The 18,283-nt window shown below is 35.4% G+C and overlaps 2 protein-coding genes across 5 annotated transcripts in view; both read left to right on the top strand.

Annotated features, from left to right (window-relative positions):
• Nucleotides 1–2,889, top strand: part of LOC148654663 (phosphatidylinositol phosphatase PTPRQ-like) — an 87,967-nt gene extending 85,078 nt beyond the window's left edge. For all 4 annotated transcript variants that reach the window (XM_088647253.1, XM_088647252.1, XM_088647251.1 and 1 more), the window contains 3 exons: nucleotides 577–712; nucleotides 1,161–1,284; nucleotides 2,382–2,889. In XM_088647253.1, coding sequence (XP_088503379.1) covers nucleotides 577–712; nucleotides 1,161–1,284; nucleotides 2,382–2,419 — 298 coding nt within the window. In that variant the 3' untranslated portion in view covers nucleotides 2,420–2,889. The remainder of the gene's footprint in view (nucleotides 1–576; nucleotides 713–1,160; nucleotides 1,285–2,381) is intronic.
• Nucleotides 2,890–8,571: 5,682 nt separating this feature from the next.
• Nucleotides 8,572–10,544, top strand: myf6 (myogenic factor 6). The gene is made up of 3 exons (XM_088647249.1): nucleotides 8,572–9,181; nucleotides 9,427–9,523; nucleotides 9,790–10,544. The coding sequence occupies exons 1-3, from the start codon at nucleotides 8,663–8,665 to the stop codon at nucleotides 9,903–9,905; spliced, it is 732 nt and encodes a 243-aa protein (XP_088503375.1). The 5' UTR covers nucleotides 8,572–8,662; the 3' UTR covers nucleotides 9,906–10,544.
• Nucleotides 10,545–18,283: the final 7,739 nt, after the last annotated feature.

Here is an 18,283-nt window from a genome sequence, read left to right as displayed (position 1 = left end):
TTTTAGACCATGAAAATGGAAACTATGGTTGCATGCCACTTAAATGTTTAAGTTCTAAAGGCACAAACTTAACAAAAATGTCAGAAAAAAGTGGTGTCACCTCAACTCAAATACACAACACATTATTGGGAAAAAAGTAAGCACTCTGCCCAAAAAACCCTTTCAGGTTAACTGTTTTTAGGCTATTTTAAAAAATAATGATTTTACTCAAAACTATGTAAGGGTGATAATGGAACTAAATATATAAATGTATTAGATTTTACTCTCCTTTCAAATCAAAGTTTTAGATTTCTTCAGATAAAAACGGCACCTTGCTTTCAAAGGAACCATTTGAAAAGAGTTGCTTATTTACAGTAAAATATTAGGATACAATAAACGAACTTTCCACTTCTGATTTTCAAGGTTATACTGTATAAATGTAAATATTAACCAAAAGCAAGTTTATAAAAGTGTGTGAATATATACAGTATAAAATATTAGAAGGTCAAAGGTAAAAAAAAAGTTGAGACTAAATCATGCTGTTTAATAAAGGGTGTTCTAATATATAACATCCTCATTTTTGTGTTTTACTTTTAGTGCTGGAGTTGGAAGAACAGGTGTGTTTATTGCTTTAGATCACCTCATACAGCATGTAAGGGACCATGATTTTGTGGACATTTATGGTCTTGTTGCAGAGCTACGCAGTGAGCGAATGTGTATGGTACAAAACTTGGTAAGAAAAACAGTTTAATGATAATCATCAATAAACCATTCCTTTATTGCTAAACATTCTGTCTCACTATGTTAAGTAACAGTTCCGTTTTAAAGATTGTTCATCTAAATTTAACTTTCTCTGACATATGGTAAAGAATATAGCAAGGGTAACATTGTGTTTATTGTGTCATAAATGTGAGGAAATAAAAAGGTATTTTGTATCATACTGTGTATTGTAAAATGTATAAAGTCTGTGTACAAAATCAGCAAAATAGGAGCACAGCCATTTTTAGTTAAGTGCTTTGATCATTCTGAATGACTTAAAATATCTGTAATTTGAAGAGATGTTGTATGATATTTGTGGATTGGTGTAGTTTAATTTGAGCACTTTTCTGAATTAAAAACTGAATCAAAAAGCACTTTCTAGGATGTAACTTTTACCTTCTTTCCCAATGGATTCTGTACAGGCGCAGTACATGTTTTTGCATCAGTGTACACTTGATCTGCTCTCAAGCAAAGGAAACAGCCAGTCTGTTTGGTTTGTAAATTATTCAGCTCTTGAAAAGATGGACTCTTTGGATGCCATGGAAGGTGACAATTTTTCTTTGAAATATGTACAGTGCATTTTAGAGTTTATTGTATGTGCATACAGTATGCAGTGAATGCTCTTTAAGAATAATCTTATAGTGTACTGGATTTATGATATATTCCCACAACATTAACTGAAATAAACATAGTAAAATACTGGATAACTAATGTAGGAATGTTTTCACAGCATTAATTACGTTTTATAAGGCATAAAACCCTTATACTGTATATGCCTTTTACGTTTCACTTACAAGTTATATGCTAAATATTTTAACCAACAAGCTAGGATTAAGAAGTGCAGTAATAAAGACCTATTATGGTCCTTTTAAAATATGCCCTCAACAATGTGATTTAGGCTAAATCACTTCACTGAATTCTGCTGCTGAACTCATGGCCAGGAAGACATTGCCTGTCCTATTAAAAGTGTGCTTATCAGGCCAATAAAATGAAAACAGAATGTGACTGAATACTTCTGGCAATATAATATATTTTGTTGGAACTAAACCAGACATCTGTTCTGTTATAGAGTTTCTATAAATTAGAAATTCCTTTACCAGTGCTATAATAATACCTGTATTAGGGACATTTTTGAGTCCCTCATTTCCCTTTACCTTTTACTACTGTTTGATGGTATTAGTGCTATAAAAAGAATACAGTAAATCTTTGAAAGAATAATCTCTCAAAGACTGCTACAAGTAAGGTATAAATTTATTGTTTGGGCTCAGTTGTAAATTTATTTAGTTTTTAGTGTTAGTGTGATATAGTTAATAGAAAATAAAAGTAGTTCAACATTTTGACCTGGAAGATCACTGTTCTCTGGAAATACCACCATACGAATTTGGGAAACATTCCTAGTTGATAAACATGCCGTTATGCTACCTTTGTTGTTTCCTTTATTGTTAATCCCTTGTAGTTGCTTAAATTTTGTATTATAGGCTTTACAATTTTCCATAATTGTTGAAGTCTTTGTAAAAGTTAAACTGATCTCATCAAGCATGATCACATTAATTTTCCATCAGCCTTCTACAGTCAGCATGCAGCACAAGATTTCTTCCAATGCAAACTCTTCATATCTCTCTCTCTTCATATTTCTCTTTTAGGTGATGTTGAACTTGAGTGGGAAGAAACTTCAATGTAATTCTGATAATTATTTCATGAGGTTAACTGATTTTCATCAAAGATTATGAAGTTGGGTGGACTTGTTTGGACACTGGGGCCAAAACCTTGTACATAGGCTTTCCCCTGAATTGCTATGCTTACCTCTGTGCCTTTATTTCAAGTCCCACTGTAGATCACAAATGACAATAAGCAATATGAAAATCTTTGCACATGAAGTTGATTGCATTTAAGCAAAATCTTGCACTGATAATTTAAAGTCTCTTTTCTTCTTACTTTAGATAATTGTATTTTTTGTATGATAAATCAAGCCAAACAAGTCTTTGAATCTGGATTTTGTTTTGTGTGTATATGTTGGGTGAATATAACTTGATATGTTTTTTGATGTAAAGATTCTATTTCTTTAGACTAAGTGTTATTTTGGCCTCTGTATTGTTGATGTTTCTTGTGGTTTACTTCCAGTACTGTCACAATAAACCCTATTTAAGTATATGTTCTTTTGCTCTGAATTCTAAGCATTGTGTTTTGTGGCAGAGTATATCATGATCCTTAACAGCTGAAAGTCAACCCTTGACACTGAGGAGATTTATCTAGCACTCCAGAGCACACAGTAGCTCTTCAGAGACTCACGGGAGATTTTAAACCAACCTCTTACTGTCCAAGTTACCTCGACCTTTCCCCTTACTCATGCATTTATGATGTCTTAGAGAAGAAAACATTCCATTCAGTGAATTGCTAAGACACGAGGAACAATTGATGTCGCTTTCCAATAATATTATGTGTGTAATAATTAGAATCCATATGTAATAATAAAGGTTATTTCAAGATACCAGGTTTCACACACCAATTTGTACCTCAACTTGTATAATAGAAGTGGTCATTGCTTTTAATAACATAGTTGAAGAAAATATATTTAACAACTAATTACATTTCACTGATATGGTGCTTATTATACCAAATGTTTAAATTGTTTCATATGCATTATTCATGACTGTAGATATTACATAGATCAAATTAAAATACATAGTAACACAAAACATGCCCTGTAGTGTGAAAAAAAGCTAATTGCCCCTCAAAGAATAAAAATGAAATGATTTATAACCTCTTTTCATAAATATTTGAAAATGCAAGGATTATGCATATATAAGAGTATTTATTTGATAAAATACATATTGTAGCATCAGTCTGTTCTTCACTACTGACTGATATCTCTGGGAATCGAGTGTCTGTGGTTTTAACAGCAATGCTTTTTGAGAATGACCCAAGGCTTAGGGTTTAATGGTGGGTGATGTGTTAGAGTACTGTAGGTTGGACAGTCTCTGTGGAAGATAGGGATTAATGATTTAAAAATGCTTAAAGGATAGCTGTCCAAATATTGCAAAGAGGAACAATTATTATCTACTAAGTTGTTTAACTATATAATTATAAGTTATTTTTGCTCATATTGTAAACATCAGCACAACCCCCTCATACTGGTTTTCAGCAACACACCATAACCATGCTTCACCTCCTTAATATGTCAATGTTGTTTAAAATAATAATTTGAATAGCAGGACAGATTTTGCTTCCATGTATAATTGTTGCTGCTTTTCACTCTCCTACAATAATACAGTGAAAAATATACTGTATACATTATGTTAAAGGGTTTATTTAATGTATTTACCTGTGTGTTTTACTTTCATACATTGTATGTTAAGATCATTGTGTAAAGCAAACTCAGTTTAATGTTTTTTACCCTTAGGTCTTTAATCATGACACATGTAAGAAGCTGTAGAATCTGAATACTTGAAAAGAATAAAATGTGGCATTTGAAGTGTATACAATATGTATAATAATAACAGGTTCAGGTTTAAATGAGTTTATATTATTTTCTTTCTTGATGTGTACTGTATGTATATGCATATATAAACTCACATACGGACACACAGGAAAAAAATATGTAACATTTCCTGATTGTGTTCCTGTCTTAGACAAGTCTAGACATGTTCTGTCATTTTGAAAACATGCTAAATTAGGCGCTGCTCACAACTGGAGTTGTTACAATTAACAAATTAACTTCATTCTTTTTGTTTTACTGTACAGTATATTAGATATTTCAATCTTCTTGGTAACTTTACTTCCCATTCCTGTTCCCTTTACTTCCTTCAGGTCTCATGTTTTTTTATGATTTTGTGATTTAATAATGACATAACTAATCTTTACTTATTAATATTTTTAATAGGTAACCAAATACCTTTCTTCTTAAAATAAATACTTGGGAAGTAAATACTCAATATACTGAAAAAAAAACTTGTCCTATTAGTCTATCAGTGGTAGTAGTTTCTGCATGAATTCAGCAATTACAAATATAATTCAAAGAACTCTTGCCATAACTTAATAGTACAGGACACATATCTTGCCTTTTCAAGTCAGTAAAGATTAACAGACTTTGTCTACGTTTTCACAACACAAGCACATATTGTTGGGCTTCTGTTTAGCTGCACTCCTCCACATTAAGCCAACAGCGGTGGTACAAGAATCCATTTACAAATGGATCCAGTATTCAGAGAGGCCGGACTTATTGGAGAGATTGCATCAAATCCTGTGAAATCCCTTCAGCAGCTGATGCTGCAGAATAGTTCCATTGAAGAAATACAGAAGAGCCCAGTTCTCTTAAACAGGCAGTTGTCAAAAGCCTGTAGTGTTTCAAAATTACAGGCTCAGAAAATTATTAATGGTTCCAACTGGGCAATTTTCATAGAGCGAGGATGGGTCTCAGGGCAATGAGAGGTCACGAGTCGCATAGGGCAATGTTTTATCTATTTGCAAGCCAAGCATGACACTTAGTGCATTTGGCCCAAGCAGATTATTCTGAAATATTTAACATCTCACACAAACACATAAGTAAAACAAGGAAACAGCACATTCATGAAAATGTATTTTTAAGCCTTTATTTAAAATATATTTCCTATGCATTATGGAAACTTTGACATAGTGACATTCAAATATATTTGGAGGCATTAACTTTTAGATATAAGATGGCCTGAGTAAACTTTTTCTCTCCGCTTTTATGAAAATAAAGTCAGGTCAGATTTCCAGTCTTCTGGCCCATTGACACAAATCGTTCCTCTAGTTGTGTACACTGTAACTGTGTGTTGTGTTATCCCTCCTCCGATCCACGGTTTTCTCTGAAAAATACTTGAATGTTTATGCAGAGTTATCCATTTGTCACTACGGGGCCTGACACAGGCATTAGAGCACCTGCTGTTTGAGCCTCTGTTTCACAACCACCCACAGCAAGGTAACTGGAGATTTGAAATGGAATCCTGACATAGCCATTCTCCACTGTTTGCTTTGCAAGGTGGTATGGGCTTTAAACCCAGACTTTGAAATAAATTACTTCAAGAAAATGCTAAGCTAATTGGAGTGTAGGCCTTAGCAAAGTGGATCCATTTATTGCTTAATTAATTGTGATAATATTGTTTGTTAAACGTATTTGTCACCGATGCCTCTTATACATTTATTGAACACTAATCTGAACTAGCAAGAGGCAGAAAGGAAGTTCTAATTACATACAGTGTACATGGCTACAGGGTTGGTGATGTAAGCATTGGCATAATCTAAATCGTAACTACCATCCATCCATTTTCTAACTATCGCTTCCAATTCAGGGCCACAGGGGTGCTGGAGCTCATCTCGGCATGCAGCGTGCGCAGGGTAGTCAGTCCATCACAGGGCACACACAGACACCACCACATTCACACCAGGGCCAGTTTTCCCAGACGCTATTTAACATACAAGTACATTCTTAAACTTTTGGAAGAAACCAGAGCATCCAAAAGAAACCCACGCAAACACAAGGAAAACATGCAAACTTCTCACAGATAGCACCCCAGATCTGGAACTTACCAATGCTAACCACTGCACCTCTGTGCTACCCATCTTAAGTAATATTACATAGAAATAAGGTGCTTAGCAAATGTAAAGGAGGAATAATTTCAAATAGAATTAAATGAATAATATGCTGTATTAAGCTTAATAAACGAATCCATTATTTTATTTAAGAAATAATGCCATTATTTTCATTACTTATGACTGGGATGACATTGCATACAAACAAGGAGATGCAAGGTGCAAGGTCAATATACACAAAAGGGGTGAAAGGAAATGTGCATCATAATTATAAATTAATCTATGAATGCTTTTCAGTAAGAAGCACAACTGAGGTCTCAGGAAATGTTCTCTTTTAACATCCACCCACCTATTTTCATCAACTACTCTGTCCTTGGAGGGTTGTGGTAAGTCAGAGCCTAACCCAGCAGACATAGGGAGCATCCCTGAATAGGATGCCAGTCCATCGCAGTGAGTCACACACAGACATTCCCACAAACATATATGTTTGGAGTAAAATAGGGATCCATATCAATGAAGCTGATACCCTGGCTTGTTTCCTTGGCTGGATGAGATCCTGTATCAATTAAGTACTAACTTCTAAACAGGCTGGACAGACTAAAAGTCTCATCTTATCTGGAACCATTTATTGATCTTAAGACATTAATTAAAGTGGACAGCATCTCTGTGGACTGTGAACATCCATAATAATCAAGACAACTGAAACAAACACACAAGGAACAAGTGAGACAGTGAGAAGCCACCATCCTGCCCTCTATGGTAACAGTCACCAATATGGAGAGGATATCAGCATTAGCTTTTACTTCAATTCCAGTGTCAGACTTGTACATCTACTGTAAGTTAAAATAATCCCAACCAAATGTCATTGTGGCAAAGTTCTAAAAACACTGCAGCTGAGTGGAGAGCATTGTGCCAGGCAGAATTTGTAGACTCCAGTGGACATTGTTGAACTTTCTGTATGATACTGTCATAACCAAAACGAATCATTAACACAATTCTGCTGCAAAATTCGCTTGTGAGATTGGGATTTTTAATGTAGTGATATCTTAGTATCATTTTCTAAAACATACTTAACACATACATGTATTTAATGTGTGTACATCTGTTAAAAGGATATATTGAAATGTCTCTCCTAGTATCACAAAACGTGTCAAAAATGTTAATGTCTTGCCATGAATTTAGAATGCCTAAATCCCAACCTTTCAGGAGCATTTGCATCACTGGATTTTTAACAAAACCAACGAAAAGTGCATTAACAATTAAGTAGAAAATATTTTCATTACCAACAGCAACATTTTTCACTATTTATATTTATTCGATATTTTGCCTTTTTTAATTATCTTTTTTTTCTATAACAAATTACATGAATAAATACTGTACATCACACCACACACACACGGAGAATACCTTTTTGACTCTGAGATACACAGTACATGTATGCGCAGAGGGTATGTCCCCTTTAAAATATATTTGACAGCAGTCACGAGGCCCTGTTTGCGTTTGAAGTTCCACATACTGTACAGTATCGTAAATACAGTCATAAATACTAGCTATGTGTATGTTAGTTTTTATTAATAAATCTTATAGTGCACATTCTGTACAGAGGGCAACAGGTGTATTCTACTTTTCGGGAAACTACATGTTTCCCTTTAAGAATTTGTTTGTGTGTGAAAGTGCTGTATGTTTGTATCACGCCAGAAGATTATATTGTGTTAAATTTATGTGTGTAGGTAACGTGGACAGCAGTAAATCAATCAGTACAGTGAATACACATGAACATGCACTGTACGTATATGAACATATATGTTAATTTGCAAATATTTTTAGTCTCCACAGCTACTTTGTATCATAATCTGAGTTGCTGTTAAATTGTACAAACTTGCATAATCCAGTGGGGTTGCAGTAATATATGTAGATAAATTAAACACTTCATGCTTATAGACCTTCACAATTTACAGTACTTTTAAATTTTAAATACCCCCATCGTCAATTTAAATTCTGGAGCAACAGATAACTCGACAGCAGCCATTGCTTGGTATGTCCCCACAAAGTCCAGTATGCTACCGTTCATCTGTGAAATAAATATTAGGGGCACCTGTCATGTGTTCGAAGTTAAGTTTCACCTTTCATTGAGAGGTGTTAACGTATTTGTTTTTTACGCGACTTATGCTGTATTGGTTATAGTACCCCAAGAGGCTCATTGAAATCAGATTTGGAGTTTGATGCACTGCGACAGCCAAATGGATTGAATTTCACCTGCTATATATAAGCCGTGTGACTTGTGTCATTGGGCTATTTAAATGCTATCGTCGGAGTTGCACTTCTGGTTTACAGCACTTGAGTTGAACACACAGGCCACAAAGGTGAAAGCACCATGATGGATCTTTTTGAGACCAACGCTTATTTTTTCAACGATTTGCGCTATCTCGATGGGGACAGTGGACCCTTGCAGAATTTGGAAATTACCGGAGTGTCTCCTTTGTACCAAGGGAGCGATAGCCCCTTATCTCCAGGACAAGATCAGGTTCCATCCGAGACTGGTTGTGACAGCAGCGGGGAAGAGCATGTCTTAGCACCTCCGGGGCTCCAACCACACTGTGAGGGACAGTGTCTCATCTGGGCTTGCAAGACGTGTAAAAGGAAATCCGCCCCAACAGACCGAAGGAAAGCAGCAACTCTCAGAGAGAGAAGGCGGCTCAAAAAGATCAACGAAGCGTTTGAAGCTTTAAAGAAAAAGACGGTGCCAAACCCAAGTCAGAGACTGCCCAAAGTGGAGATTCTACGCAGTGCAATAAAGTATATTGAGAAACTTCAGGACATTTTACATAATCTGGATCATCAGGAAAAAACGCAAGAAAATGACCCTTTTAACTATAATCTTAAAGAACATCATGTAAGCACTGCAGACCTCTATCTTCATATTTTCTTTTTGCCTTTAGAAAACTGTGATGAATGTAAACATATTTGCCTTTACTTTCCCCCTTGAAGTTAAAATAGATTTTTGCTATGCAATTTTTCTCCTCTTCGCAGTGGGGTGTCAAATGTTATTTTACCATAGTGCGCTTTATGGAGACAAATTGCAAGCAAGGCTGTTGTAAGATGTTTAACAGAAAAATGTTATATATACATTTATTTTAGGTTTCCAGCGTGGAGTCCTATGGAAGAAACACTTGTCATTACAACTGGCAAACAATTTCCGACCATTCTAATTTATCATCTATGAATCAAAGAGAAGGTGGGTGAAGAGCACATACAGAACCTGACTATGGTTTCTATGAAAACCTTAACTGAAAATAACAAAACAGAAAAACATTTAAAAGGCTTAAAATCCATAAGCTTATTTTGTATCTTTATTTATTATATACTGTATTTATGTCAATATAAGAGCTTTTGTGCATGCTACCTAAACGTACAGAATGAAAAATAAAAGTTCACACGTGACAATATTTTAGGTTAACTGAAGTCCAAGAACTGGATGTGTTTTTTTTCCCTTTATGTTAGGATCCGGTATTGAGTCTTCAGCTTCAACCAGTCTCCGTCGTCTCTCTTCCATAGTGGACAGTATATCAAGTGAAGAACGAAAAACAACGTACAGCGAAGATGCCTCTGAAAAATAAGTTTTTTTTTCTGAGGCAAAGCCGCTTTTTCACATTTCCAGTACAGTATTTTCATAAACTTACGAGTATTTCCATTTGCGACGGCAGTGACTTTCGACTCGTGAGTCTGTTAGCCAGCGCTACTGCTTAAACAGAATATCTAAATATTGAAACTTTCATGATAGCTTTTCATTCCCCATATGATTCGTAGTTAAAACCGAATGGTCTTTTTTTCTTAACTTTTTAACGAGAGACTGCTGTAAATATTAATTTATTCATATTTTGTAATTAACAGGTTAAATTATTTTGTATTTTAAAAAATCTCGTATTATCTCTAAATAAAAAAAATACTATCAGTAATTATGTTTGTACATTTTATAGTTCTACTCCTGGTACTTGCCTAATGCATCGACTGAACTAAGTTAATAATGTTTCGAGGTTTAAAATGCAGAGAATATTGTACTGTACAGTATAAAGTTTATAGAGATACCCGAGTATTGCTTAACTTTACAAATACAGTTCAGATTCCATTAAAAACGAATAGTCCGACATTTTATTTCAGGGTAAGATATTTATTGCTTTTTATTGATTTCATTTATCGATTTCATTGTTTGTAGAACTATATAATTAAGATAAAAAATAAACTAACGTCAAGTGAAATACTCTTTGCTTTAGTTTTTATTCTTGGGGGACATTTATGACACCCTTCAATCTATACCCCCTGCCCCACAATTAAAATATTAAACATTACTGCTAAACCAAAACGAACCTCTTCTGTTATTGGGTGTGAGAATTACATCACGACCTATCCTAAAACACTGAGCAATTCTTTTGTTCAATTGTTCACTCGCATGCAAATATTTTATTTTAAACGTTCATCAAAGTTTAGGTTTTTACTAAATATACAAGGAATTGTGCTTAATATATATGCTGCAAGATGTAAGAAGATGTACGATTCAAATTTCATGATTATAAGCAACATTTATTAATAGGCCACATGAATTATAGACACTTTATAATTATGTATTTCAAAATTAATTTTGGGTCAGTTTGTGTTTTTAACTTTAGTTTCTAAACAACAAAAATAAAAGATATTAATTAAAATATATAAAATATATTCGTTTTGACTTAAATTGTATAACTGTATTTAGATTAAAATGGTATTTCTGCTACAATTTGGAGTTCTAATGGGGTCTATTTTAAAAAAGGGTGATCCATAACTTTCCGAAATTAGAGACACATGGAACATCATAGGACAACCAGCACATGATGATCTAATGTATAACCAAATAAAAAAAAACTCTAATCCAATGTCACTTGGATTAGACACAAGTCATTTGAGGGTTGAAACTGATTTGTGCTAAAAAACAATGACACTGGGAATAATTTGAATACTGAAATAATATATGTAATTTAATTTAAGTCATTAAAATCATTTATGCAGTGGCTATTGATTATGGTAGACAGTAAATGCCTCTTTTTTGTCTCATGAAAATAGCATCTGTCAAATACGAATAGGCAGTTTTAGGAAGTCTTGAAACAGTGAATGTCTGCATAGTACCAAGCTACCTGTAGATGTACATTCAAAGTTTATGTTTGTAAATTTAGCTTCATTTTGCAAAATCCCATACAAAGTTACTATATTACAATTGACCAAAATTGTACCACAGAACATTTTTACAAAACATTTTTTTAATGAAATGAGCAGAATTTTGTTTAAATAGCAATTACATTAGCCTTCATTCATTACCCCTACTTCTCATAAAATACAGCCTGATAGATTAATGAATCCATTTTTCTTTTACTCTTTGTTTTTCTCTCTTGCACACAACACACATATCCTTTTTTATATAGCTGCACTTTGTTAATCATTTTGATGGTTACAAGAGTTTCAATTAGCAGTCTGCTTCATGGAATTGGCTACAGCTGACAAGAAGTACTGTACTGCTTTGACGTTTGTTAAAGAAGCTCCCAGCATATCCCAGATTTAAGGCTATTAAAAGACGTAAAATGACACTGTCCCAAAAATAACCTCAGATGCCTCTTTGTACCCACTTGTAATGTGTGTGTAACCCAATTCCCCTGTTACAGTGACTTGCTGCTTAGAGCAATTATAAAAAATAATTCATTTTTGGACAGGTTTAATTAATTTAATGATCAGTTTTGCCGTAGGTGGAACAACAACCCATAAAGAAGTATCTTGATTCCATTCTTTATTATTTAATTTCCCATCATGTCTGCTGCTCTCGTTGAGAATATATAAGATAACTCTGAAGATTCTGAGAACTTGAAGTGGTACAAAATACTTGTGAAAAACAAAAGATGATGAAGATGTTATGTTTTCTTTTCAGGAGATTTAGAAGGTTCAGCAAGAGAGTGGTAAATAGGTTTAGTAAGATTATCCTGGTGTCACATCATTGTTAATGTATCTCTCTCCTTTGGTATGTTCACATGATAAACAAAAGATGGCTCCTACGAAAATCAAAGTGGTGGAGGACAGTTATTCAAATTAACTTTATTATTACGATTTCCTCTTCAGGTTTTACTTACTAGTCAAAAACCATTTGTTCAAATTTTAAACACCAGGTCAAAATATTTCTGCTATTCATGTTGAAATATTTGTTTAAAATGACTGAATGAACATGGAAATAGTTTTTCTTGGGTTTATGCAAACAATTTCCACCACAATTTAGTTTGATTGGCCAATTGTCTTTCCTACGCTTTGCTTCTTTAGCCAGAATTAAAATAATCAGTGGTTCTGTTGTCCTTATTTTCTGTTGCAGCGTCCACACAAGTTATTTGTGACTACATGGCATTTCTAGCCTATCTTGTTCTAAATATTTCATTGACTGTCCTGCCGATGACATATTCAACATCAGGAAAGCTTTCCTGCTGTGAAAGCAAGCCAGCATCTCCTCAGATCTTTGCCTGCGTGTATGTCCGAGCAGACTGACCTGGTCACCTCTTGTCAGCTCTATGCCTCTATATGAGCCACAGCAGCTCTGGCTTCTTGCCATGCGTGCACCATCTGCCTGCTTGAAAAAGAACATAGGCAGGCAGGTAAGAAGCCCTTTTATCAAGTTGACATCACCAAAGTAAAGACTACATCAAGTGCAAAGCTGTCTGTGAGGCATAAGAATGAGGAAGGCTATGAGACATTCAGTGCCTTTGCAAAAGCATGCAGATCCTTGTACGGTCTTCACATTTTGTTACTTTAAAGCTCACAGTCATGACACTTTGAGGTGGCAGTTCAAATTTATAATATTGTAATGCATACGGTCACCATTGGTTGTGAGAGCCGGCTTACCAGCGCGGTGACGTCACCGCCCTTCCCTGTGAATAGCAGGGACCGCAGCCGCCGGTCTGACGGGAGATTTCCCTTTACCTCAAGTGGCTGGGTCCCTGTTGAGTGACACCAGAGGCCAGTGTTTGAGTCCCCGAGGGTGGGGGGCCGACCTGAGGTGGCAGTGGTGAGGGCGCATACCCAGGTGAACCCGAGAGCGCTACAATATACACAATCAGCTACACACATTCAAACCAGAAACGTAAGAAGCAGAAAGAAAGTAGGCAATAAAAAATAGAAATGGACAGCTTTGGCAAACTTAAATTAATTCAGGTGCACAAAGCAACCTGAATGAGCCACACAAATGGTTGGGTGGTCGCTGTCTGCAATAATAGTGGTTCACATGATTTCAGAAGGAATGCACCTATTTTTGTAAGGTCCCTCAGTCAGGTAGCGAATTTCAAGCAAAGGTTTAACAGAGAAGACCAAGGAGCTTACAAAACAACTCGGGCAAAAAGTTGCATAAAGGCATATATTAGGAGAAGTGTATGAAGGCATGATGAAGACCCTTAATATTTCTTTGAGTAACGCAAGGTCAACACTAAATAAGTGAAGGGACAACAGACATTGTGCAAATCAGGTTGTTCCTACAGCTGGTCAAGGAGGAAACTGGTTAGGGATGCTACTGTGAGACCAACATCGATTTTTGAAAACAACTACAGAGGAAAGTTACATTTGAATGACTGAAATGGGAAAAATGATTTACTGTATGAATGAAATCTGGCCTTCTTGGCAGACTGGCAAGAAGGAAGCCAATATTGAAACCCTCCCCCCATCTCAAATCCCATATGGGTTTTGCAATGAATTGTTTATTGTAAGTGACACTGCAAATATGTGGCAAAAGCTGTTGTGGTCAAATGAAACAAAAATAGATCTTTTTGGTCTTAAGTTTTATGTTTATGTTTTTCTGTCAAATTATGCAATGTGTGATATCTGTAAAAAACCCCGACACAGTGTATCAACCAGTCAGCTCCATCCCTACCTACTGTTAAGAATGGCAACATTATGTTATGGGGCTGCTTCTCATCAGCAAGGAACTGGGAAACTTGCAAACTTGAGAGGCAAATGAAGGGAGCCAAGCAATGATCAAAGTACAGGGCTCATAGTTCATTTTGTCTTTCTTGACAGTTGTCCAGTTCCTTATGATTCTAAATTCACATGAAATAAAACGGCCATTTTTTAATTTATAGTAAAAGTACGTATTTTTGGTGCTTAATTAAAATTGGTTTACATTCAAAATGACTAATTATTGAAAAACATTACTTAAATTTTATCTTCACAAATAAAAGCAACAATATTAGTATTGAGTGTAATTTAATAAATGCACATTCCTTAATAATTGTTTCACATCATAATTTGCGTCTTTCAAATGGTATTGACAGGGACAAAAAATTTTATGGAGGTTAACTGCAGGAAGAAATGTGGAATTAAACAGATATCCAAAATAGAAGACATCAATAGTAGTATAGTAGATAGTATTCTTTTATGTTTCAGAACGTATTTCTCATTATATAGAATGTAATGCAATCATATATTGCAAGAAACATTTACTACATAAATTCTTACAGTAGTTGATATCTAAACAAATGTGTTGGACATCTGGGTCTATTCAGAAAAGCAGAAGTTAAAGTCTTTTTAAGGTTTTGTTACAAAGTAAAATTGGTCTGTGGCTATAGAATTATCTTTGTCTGAATATGCAGACAGAGATTACAATATCACAATGACTCATGCACATTATCCTCTTTCTTTTCTAATAGAATGAGATATTTTTCCAAGTTAATTAAAGCCTGATAAATTATAACAGATTGAAAATAGCATACTTCAAAGCGATATGGGTCTTCCTTCTTATTTCTGAGTCACCGTCAGCACTTCATGGAGTGCTTGACTTGAAATCAGATATTATGCAGTATAATGACAATTTAATGAATAATTTTGAAGAATGCTTTATCTCCCATACCCCACTAATGTAACCAGTGCAAATTTTTAAGTTGCTTAGTCTGAGTTGTAGGGCTTTCCATTTATTGCCCTAAATGTGTTTGCAATTTAAGTGTTTGCTTTTGATATTATTAATGATAATCTTTACCTGAGTCTAAATCCCAAGTCAACATGGACTTCTTAACCTTCTCTCAAAAAAACAATAATATTGTCATGAAAAAGCAGGCAGTAATGTAATCCCAGTCTTTTTCCAAGGGATCTGGGTGCGAAGTTATCAGATTTGAACCTAATGAAGGTGATTTTCTACTTTACAGCGATTAAACCGTTGAGCTTTGAGTCACATTTGATAACTCCAGACCCAGACGTTTCTGGTTAAGTTCTGGGCTTCCAGAATTCCACCTGTATTAATTAACTGTTGAGAAGTCATCTATTTATTTTGACTAAACTTAGCTAATTATGATAAGCTTTCATCTCAGTTAGGACATATAATTGTTATGTAAAATGTGTTAATATTTCCTGGGAATGGTATAATAGCTATTTAGATTTCCTTTTGCAGTTTCTTTTGGAACATTGCAATATCATGGAGGTTCTTTATGAAATTCTAGGCCATCCTTGAGGGTGTTTTAAATACCTGTACTTGGTACTGTATATCAGTTGGGATACTGTCATGAAAGAAGAGTCTGATCTATAAAAAGAGCCTTTAATACCCAAAAGTTAAAAAAATCAAACTTGAAAAAGAATCTAAAGAGCAAAAATATTATCAGGACACTTCCTCCCACCAGAGGATACATTGATGTTACATTACTGACAAAACCTGGGAGTTTAGGAAGTGAGACATCAGACATCAGCATTACTCACCTGGTTGGCAGTCTGCCCATGAGGATGAGGCTGACGAGAACTCTCTCTCTTAATGAGGAATGAGCCAGGGAGTAGCTGCAAAGGATGAAAATGTGCAAGACAAAAGCTAAAAGTATGCTTAGAGGTGAGGTATTTGTGTGTAGGAGAGCGGAAGCGGGCAAGATGTAAAATTTGGCCTCCTCTCAGACGTCTGTTTAAGAACACCATTTAGTCTCACTAGAAATATTTGTCCATGTCTTTTAAAGGTGATTATTTAAATAACTCAGCTGATTTAATGTATTTTAGCAAACATTTCTTTTTTTTCCAAGTAGGATAGAAATGTTCCTATCCTCTTCTTAAGTCAAATAATTTCACCGATTTATGGAAGTAAGAGCCTGTGTGGAAAACAAGCCTGATTCCTCTTTGGTATTTGACACCCATGCCTTAAATGAAAGAGATGCCCTAAACGTTGATTTATCGGAATTTCATACAGATCCAGCAATAACACAATTCTCCACAAAGTTTTAGTTGGCAGTGTGGTTCAATTCTGTGCCAGACAAATGGTGTTGCCAATCACTGCTTCTAGGCTTGTGATCTGATCTGAAGCAAAACTTGTCATGAAATACATTATCTCTGTTAACCCTGGAAGTTACAAAAAACTAAACAAAACAAAAATGCAATAGCATCAACAGCAGGGCCTAATGTGAAAGACAATTACATTATGTGAGCAATGTTAGCATACAAGGGTATAGAGACTCCCTTCCAGCTTCTGGAAATCTGCCTCCTACCTTATTCTTAAAGGACACAACTGTGGAACTTGAAGGCTATTGAGCTCCAGCACTGAGCCACTTACAGTGTAGTCTTTACTATTGAAAGGTTTTCGTAAAAATACTTTGTGGAAAAGGGTATAGCTGTTACCTTCTTTAACAGAGTGGGTTATATCCTGAAAGGTACAGTATAATGCTCTTTTGGACATTTCAAAAGCTTTTATAATGTCAGGAAAAGGGGTTTAAAAACAGAATGCGAGCCATGCCGTGATACAGGGATCTGTGAAAGTGGTAATGCAGGCTACATGGGGAGAGTGGATTTTAATACCTCAGAGGCTGAACATTAAAGAGCCCTCCTGCCCCCTACTTAACACAGCCCCTGACCCTTTACAACCCTGGCCTTGCTGTGCTGCAAACAAACTCCTGTGTTCCCAAGAGCTTAAAACAAGCTCTGCTGATTAGACTGCTGGTGTTTATTCTTCTCCCCTGCCTTGGATAAACCAGGAGACTGAGCAGAATGTGGAGACACAGCAGGTTTAGTGCTGAATTTGTTTAGCGGTACTGGCAATTTAATAATATTTTCTACAATTAAAATGGTACTTTCTACTGTAACTCCATAGATTGCTGTATTAACTGCATTTTAAACATTGTAAAAAAGGCTAATGTTAAAAAAGGGGGGGGGGCGGGGTGGGTAAATGTTGTAATATGGAAGGGTAATACCACAGTACCATATGCTTGCTCAATCTTGGGCATCATCAGCAGGAGCTAGCAGCTTTTCTCGTTGTCAGGGCAGTTCACAGTCAATTGCCTTTGATCTCTCTGGCAGCCTCATTGTACAGGCATACCCCAATGTCTTCTTCAGCTGTCTACTATACAAACTCGGCCTGTAATTCAGAGGCAGGTACTACAATGTTTTCTTAGGTGTGCCGAGTTCCCATAGCTGGAAACAGCCAAACGTTTTAACACGTTGTGCGAAATATCCTCTTTGTATCCTTACAGGCTGTCAGCGCAATGCGTGGTAATTATTTGTGCTGACTTAATTGGCAAAGCCACATCAAGTACGATTTGTCTGTCATCTTTATTTCAGACTTGAGCCATGTTTGTTGTCTTAAAATTCAAAAAAAGATGTGCTGCTATATTTTCATTCATGATTAACAAATATGAAATTAATCGCACCAACAGTCCTAACGTCACGCGTTATGTAACATGCTTTATGTTTCAATCATCATATTTGATGACTCTGCTTTCGTTTTCATCCCAATTTTTCAAGTCGCAAAGGTATTTCTTCGCAAAGGTATTCACATGCTGGCTATTTGAATTAGGACAGCTAAATTGTGTTCGTGGGATTTTGTCTGTACGCGCTTTCACATTCTGCACATGTTATAGTCCCACCTTGCGCTGTGTTTCCCTCGTACTGTGGGAGCCGTACTGTAGAGGCCCCGGTTGCGAGTTACCATGAAATAAGAGGCTGTATTATTATTATTATTATTATTATTATTATTATTATTATTATTATT

Source organism: Lepisosteus platostomus, chromosome 9 (assembly GCF_059453375.1).
Source record: "Lepisosteus platostomus isolate fLepPlt1 chromosome 9, fLepPlt1.hap1, whole genome shotgun sequence".
Lineage (NCBI taxonomy): Eukaryota > Metazoa > Chordata > Actinopteri > Semionotiformes > Lepisosteidae > Lepisosteus > Lepisosteus platostomus.
This window is presented reverse-complemented; position numbering and strand designations above follow the sequence as displayed.

What these genes read in the sequence shown, in the direction of transcription:
- myf6 (XM_088647249.1), top strand. Translation starts at nt 8,663, where the DNA reads ATGATGGATCTTTTTGAGACCAACGCTTATTTTTTCAACGATTTGCGC. An exon ending in ATAATCTTAAAGAACATCAT is followed by an intron (nt 9,182 to 9,426) that starts GTAAGCACTGCA and finishes CATTTATTTTAG; the next exon opens with GTTTCCAGCGTGGAGTCCTA. An exon ending in ATCTATGAATCAAAGAGAAG is followed by an intron (nt 9,524 to 9,789) that starts GTGGGTGAAGAG and finishes CCTTTATGTTAG; the next exon opens with GATCCGGTATTGAGTCTTCA.